Source organism: Solanum pennellii, chromosome 5 (genome assembly GCF_001406875.1).
Source record: "Solanum pennellii chromosome 5, SPENNV200".
Taxonomy (NCBI): Eukaryota; Viridiplantae; Streptophyta; class Magnoliopsida; order Solanales; family Solanaceae; genus Solanum; species Solanum pennellii.
This window is the reverse complement of record NC_028641.1, coordinates 70931494-70938379: the sequence shown is the minus strand read 5'-3', so window position 1 is coordinate 70938379 and position 6886 is coordinate 70931494. Positions and strand designations below refer to the sequence as shown.

At 32.1% G+C, this 6886-nt stretch overlaps 1 protein-coding gene across 1 annotated transcript; it reads left to right on the top strand.

Moving 5' to 3' along the window:
• Positions 1–1397: 1397 nt before the first annotated feature.
• LOC107018980 lies at positions 1398–6271 on the top strand. The gene is made up of 8 exons (XM_015219572.2): positions 1398–2176; positions 2783–2857; positions 2977–3084; positions 4214–4246; positions 4348–4437; positions 5280–5405; positions 5770–5832; positions 6164–6271. The coding sequence occupies exons 1-8, from the start codon at positions 1985–1987 to the stop codon at positions 6254–6256; spliced, it is 780 nt and encodes a 259-aa protein (XP_015075058.1). The 5' UTR covers positions 1398–1984; the 3' UTR covers positions 6257–6271.
• The last annotated feature ends 615 nt before the right edge of the window (positions 6272–6886 follow it).

Here is a 6886-nt window from a genome sequence, read left to right as displayed (position 1 = left end):
TTAATCAGAAGTTTTGAGTTTGAATTGAATAGAAATAAAAAAAAAATCGTCATCCGACTTATTACCATATACGCCCAGTCCCAAGTTTCCATTTAAAGGGAACTGAAAAAAAAAATTCTCAAAAGATAATGACATGCTTAATTATACAGTAAATTAAGTTTAAATTGATATCCACATCGGATTAACAAAATAATACTATATAAAAATTCTTTGACACTTTAGACTAAATAATATTAAACGCTAAGTACCCCACATGTTAAAAGATTAAAGCGTTTTTTTAGGACATAAACATCAAAGGTGAATTATTGAATAATAATAAAATTAGGCTAAAATAAAGAATCTTTCTCTCTAGATGCGCACCTAACTACAAAGTTATGGAATTAAATTCTATATATTTTGTCTTTATCGTCACATCACAATTCTTTTTAATTCATAGTAGCAGAAAAAAAAGGCAGAGGTTAAAAGATGTACGAATTAATTATTACAATGATTAAAAAAAGACTTGTAAAGAATAAATTAGTTAGACTTAATTCTCATTATTTAAATACTCATGTTTAGTCATTAATCCTTCCATTTAATATTATAGTTACCTAGTTAACTTTTGGTACAGTTTTTATTTATTTATTTTTACTAGGAATGTATTTTATTAAATTAATTTGATAAAAAATATTATGATACTTTAAATTTGATTGCTACTATTAATTTATGTTGTTATTTAATAAAATAAAACTTTTTTGATTTGTTAAATGAACAAACAAAAATATTGATTTATTTGTAATATAAGAACCAAGTAAAATATAAAGATGCTGTACTTATAGATTTTAATAAAGGAAAATAATTTTTAATCCAAATATTTGAAAATTTATACAGCATTTAATTGTAAATTTTGATATTTCTTTTTATGCCTGACCATAAAATTTGATCAATTTTTGAAAATTTAATCAGAATTTTATCTTCAAAAATTAGTATATAATAATTTAAAAATAAAATAATTTGGTTAGACTCCATGACGTATACATAATTTTATACAATCAAATTCGAACTCACGACTCTCATGCAATAATTGAAATACTTAACCTACTAAACTCCACACCCCTTTATAAGAAAAGTTAACATTATATATATATATCAATTTTTTTTAGACGAAATTGTGTCCCATGACATCTTTGGATCTTTCTAAATCCGTCCTTATTGAAATTAATAGATAAATATTATTTATTAAAATTTTTGATATAAAAATAAAATAACAAAAATAAATTATTTCAAAATAACTTAATTAGAAACAAATCAAATATAATTTTAACAACTCATTTTTTAAAGTTTCAATTTCAAAAGCGAGGGCCAAAGGGAACCGTATAATGACAGGAAAAATATGCAAAAATATAGGGAATAGGAGTTCCGATTCTCACTCAAAACTAGCTGATAAATTAAAACTAAAAGCTGACACTGTCTGCTCCTATATGGAATAGTAATAAAATATAGTAATTCTCAACATGTTGGAGTATTGCAGCATTGTCCAAAGAGGCTCTGTTGACTTGAGACTTTTCTTCTTGGCTACCAACCTTCCAGCTCTCCATTTTGGAACAGAGAAAACAAAAAGCCACAACATTTACCAAGTCTAATAGCCGTCTGTATGAATTCCATTAACGGATTCAAAGGGGTATGTTTCCCCTTTCATATATTTCCAAATAAATAAAGAAAATTTTTCATCTTTCTGTTTCTGGGGGTCTTTCCTTTTTTACATCTATTCTTGAATTCTTGAAAAAAAAAGAAGAAGTGAAAAGACAGAGTCTTTAAATCTTTATTCATTTTTCTGTTTCTGGGGTCTTTCCTTTTTTTTTTTTCATCATTCTTGAAAAAATAAGGAGAAGTGAAAAAGACAGTCTTTGAATCTTTGGGTTTTTTTGGGAATGTCTAAAGTTGACCAAGTGAAGTACTGTTGTTGAGAATTTGGTTAACTGTAGTTAGTTGCATTTTTTTTAAGATGGTGAAGAAAAAGAGAGCAAGTTCTTGGGATGTGAGGGAAGTTATGGATTTCTTGAATCAGTTGATTGCTGATAAGCCATTTCTTCCAGTTGTAATTCCTGTGTTTTTAGTTGTTTGGGGCATAGAAAAGTGGATTTTCTCTCTGACCAATTGGGTTCCTCTAGTTGTGGCTGTTTGGGCTGTTTTTCAGGTAACATTTATTCTTTATTGGTTTTGGATGAGAATTTCTTCAACTATATCTTGATCTTTAACAGGTTCTTGGATCTATAGGGAATGAAATAGTATATTTTTGTTTGTTCCTGCTGACATGTTGCTTGATCTTTTGTGTTAATTTTTCTTCTGATTTGATCTGTGGTTTTGTACTTTTCATGTCTTCATAGAGAAGCTAGTTTTTCTCTTGTTTATTTATAAAAATCAATGAGTTAGATGATCACTATTTGCTGTGAAATTTATCAAAATGTCTTTAACATCCTGACATATTTTATTTAAGCCAAGGATCTTTCGGAAACAACCTCTCTATTTTTACGAGGCAATGACAAAGTCTGCATACAATCTATCCTCACCAGACTATACTTGTGAGATTACACTGGTTACGTTGTTGTCTTTTAACAGTCTTCAATGTGAAAAAAGTGATCTTTAGTGTTGGTATTTGATGGCTTTTATTAGTTAATGTTTATCAAGCCAGGTATAGTCTAGTTTCCCTTTCTTTCCCAGAATTTTTGTCCTATTATATTTTGAATAGAGACAAAAGGTATACAATAAGTGTCTAATAAAACACCAATCTTTCTATTTGCAGTATGGAAGTTACCAACGCAAAATTCTTGCAGAAGACTTGAATAATAAATGGAAGCAAGTGTTGCTGGAGACATCCGTAATTTCTTTGCCTTTCTCCTTGCGACTTCTTTTCTTTGTCCACTGTTTCCTGCACGAGTTAGGTAATAATTTACTCTCATTTTGCTCTTTTTTTTGGCCTTCAACGATGATGTACAGCCAACAACACCTTTGGAGCAGTGTGAGTGGCTGAATAAGCTATTAATTGAAGTTTGGCCTAATTATATTAGCCCGAGGCTTTCTTTGAGGTTCTCTTCTATTGTCGAGGTAAATTACTTTGTCCTCAACAAGCAGAAGAATCTTACTTGACAGTCGATGTTGATGGAACAAGCGGATAGGATAAATAGTAGGTGTTTAGTGAGTAGGATACATGTTAAATTCCCGGCCCTCTAGAAGTTTCAATCTGGTCATTTATCAACATAAGAATTTAGGTTGATCTTCACCCAGCTCCTGTTTGTCAATGGATCTTGATGTATCATTGATACCAAAAACTTAAGTGTCAGTCTTTCATTCTTACAAATACCTGATAACCACAAACTTCTCCTCTCTCTTTTGTTTTGTTTCTTTGCTATTTTACTCTATCCTGTTAAATATTTTACTGAGATAATCTGAGTCAGATTGATCATATTTTACACTCTTGATCCACATACAAGTTTTTTGCCTAATGTATAAGAATTTAGCATTAAGAGAAAGTTACATTGTGATCCTAGGTTTAAACGCCGAATCCTGATATCTGAGAATGTATCAATCGGCTATGGAGGTTCTGACTAGCCTAATAAAAGTTTTAGTTTAGAGTTCAACTGTCCAAGCATCTATTATATGCACAGTCTAATCCTAGACCCTTAAACCTTGTCCAAATTTAAAGGCACTCCACCCCACTTTGTGAAGCAAAGGCCACCTTAAACCTCTGAAAATAGTTACAAAGCTCTTTTAAGTCATGTTTGATCAGAGCCGGCCTGTCGCGAGGAATCAAGAGATTTCCATCATTTCAGATGCTTGTTACTGGACATTAGAAGAAGCTGAGTTTCTGACTTACTGTCCCTTAGGGCACATAGAAGCTTTAACTTTTTTCTTTCCTGAAGTAACAAGATTGATCCACCAACTAGCTCGTGATTGAGGCATCTGCATGATGTGTATAGTTGATTGATTCAACATGATTGATGTGTGTATGCTTCATGTATAGCTTATACTGATGCATTCTTTGCTTTAATCTTATTCTTTTGATAACCGAAAAATGCTTTTGGTGTATTAATCTTATGTTTATGTTTCGATGGATTGGAAAATAATGTATATGTGATGCTTTATAATGACAATGCTTTTCTTTTGACACAGATTCAGCTGTTTTATTATCTAAGTATTTTCTTTTTTTTTCCTTCTTTTAATTGTTATGACACAGAGACGCATGAAACAACGAAGATCAAAGTTGATTGTGAGTTTTCTTGTTCACCCCTTCATATGATAATTGGTGCTAGAAGTACTAAATGTTGCCTAAATTACAAAAACTGATTGTAGACTTGATCATGGTTGTAGGAAAAGATTGAATTACAAGAATTTTCACTTGGTTCTAAGCCTCCAGTTTTAGGGCTTCGTGGAGTACGGTGGTCAACTTCCAATGATCAGGTTTGGTTCTTTTTACGTACCTTGAGTTACTTTGATTTAGTAACTGATGTTTTTTTTTTTTAAAAAAAGTTTTTACTTAGCTTCACGGCTAAACAGACAAGGGATACATGTAAAGGTTGTATGTAATCATAACCCCTGTCACATCACGTATCTTTACCAGCTATAAGGTATTAATTTAGTAGCTAGATAGTTTGATCTAAGGTATTATTGATTTATCAGTTTCAAATTGAGAACTTCTTTCAGATGAGACAATTGTTATAAGAGTTTTTTTACAATTGTTCTATTAGTAATATAGGTATTTGAAGTATAACAATATATCATTATCTGATTAATCAATTAATTGGAGTATTATATTCTATTTGATCAATTCTTTTTGCACTTTTAATTCCTATAAAAAAATCAAAACTGTCATTATGAGAGTGACTATTGTAGTTTTTAAATTCTCATGGTCCAGTTTCCAGTATTCTCAATCTTTTACTATGAAACAAAAACAAAAATATTTACATATCATCTTTTGAGGTGTCAAATTTTGAGGGGCCAAAAGCAAGGACCTCACTTGCTTGGTATGATGCATGGTTCAGTAACTCTGCCCACCAAAGTTTAGACAGTTCTAAAATTAATCAAATAGTTTTTTGAACTCTGCTGAATTCATAATGTTGTCTGCATGATTCTTATTTCAGTTTCATTAACTGGCTAGATGATATCCTGGGTGCTTGTCCAAGTTCTTGTTTTGAGCTTTTAGTTTATAAACCTTTGCTTTCATTAATAAACTTTTCTTTCTTTCCTTTTTCTCCCTTTCAATTAATACATGTCTGTATTTTAACTATTACTTTCGTGGACAGCGAATTGCACATCTTGGTTTTGACTGGGATACTACTGATATAAGTATCATGTTGCTTGCCAAGTTGGGAAAGCCATTAATGGGGACTGCTCGGATTGTCGTTAACAGTATCCACATCAAGGGTGATGTATGTACAATTTTACCTTATCAGCCTCTTGGGAAAACATAAAAGTAGCTAGAAGAATGATTCATTGTACAAACATTTCATTAGTTATTTTTGCTAGTATTTATGTTTCACATAAGCCTGCAACTAAGCAATTCTCAATTTAAATTGAAGTGAGCAGCTTTGTTCAAACAGCTCGGCTGCAGAAGAATTTACTTAAGATAGTTAACTTAAGTCCTTGAGATGATAACTATCTGGTAGTTGACTCTCATGATTTTTGGCTGCAACTGCGTAGCCATCTGCTTAGGGTCAAATTTCTGTTTTGTTGTTTCCTTGGCTGCTAGAATTACTGCTGTGAAATGACAGTTCCTTTATTTAATTTTTACAGCTCCGCTTAGTGCCAGTTTTAGATGGAAGAGCATTTTTATACTCATTTGTGGCTTCCCCGGATGNCCCACCCATTCCCAAATTAGACCCGCCCCAAATTCAATTAACCCATCTTGTCCATCTACCATCATCCCGTTTCGATCTTCCTTGAAGAATTTACTTAAGATAGTTAACTTAAGTCCTTGAGATGATAACTAGCTGGTAGTTGACTCTCATGATTTTTGGCTGCAACTGCGTAGCCATATGCTTAGGGTCAAATTTCTGTTTTGTTGTTTCCTTGGCTGCTTGAATTACTGCTGTGAAATGACAGTTCCTTTATTTAACTTTTACAGCTCCGCTTAGTGCCAGTTTTAGATGGAAGAGCATTTCTATACTCATTTATGGCTTCCCCGGACGTTAGGATAAATGTTGCGTTTGGAAGTGGTGGAAGCCAATCTCTTCCAGCAACTGAGCTGCCAGGGGTTTCTGCATGGCTGGTATGCAGCTGAATTTACTACATTTTGACATCTTCTTTCCCAAACTGCTCTTTGGCAGTAGATTTTCTGATCTTAACTTCACACATCCTGTTACCATTAGTAAGGTTTTGTGCTTCTATGTTATTGAACTTCTCTCTGGCCTCAGTTAACAAATTGTGTAATCTTTCAAGGAAGATCGGGATGATGGTAGATGGGCAAGATGGGTCAATTGAATTTGGGGCGGGTCTAATTTGGGAATGGGTGGGTTTTTAAATTAATTTAGGTTATTTAAAATCTGGCCAATAGAAAATTGCCACGTCATTAATTAAGTTATTAATTGGATTTAAAAAGTGGCCGTTAAAAATAAAGGGTAATATAGGACCTAAAGGTAGACAGCAAGGGTATTTTAGGACTAATAGGTGGATGGAGGGTAATTTTGTACCATTTTTAATAGTTCAAAGGTATTTTAGGCCCTTTTCCGTTCAATATATCTGATTAATATTTTCTTTTTAAATAAAGAAAATATAATTAGCCNAGGTGGATGGAGGGTAATTTTGTACCATTTTTAATAGTTCAAGGGTATTTTAGGCCCTTTTCCATTTTTTTAATTATGTTCCTATGTTAAAAGAATCTTCTTAATATGCTTAGATTTTGGATGTGCAA

Excerpts from the sequence above, each read along its gene's own strand:
- LOC107018980 (XM_015219572.2), top strand. The coding sequence starts at position 1,985 with ATGGTGAAGAAAAAGAGAGCAAGTTCTTGGGATGTGAGGGAAGTTATG. Across the intron at positions 2,177-2,782 it reads CTGTTTGGGCTGTTTTTCAG|TATGGAAGTTACCAACGCAA; the intron begins GTAACATTTATT and ends TTCTATTTGCAG. Across the intron at positions 4,438-5,279 it reads GGTCAACTTCCAATGATCAG|CGAATTGCACATCTTGGTTT; the intron begins GTTTGGTTCTTT and ends TTTCGTGGACAG.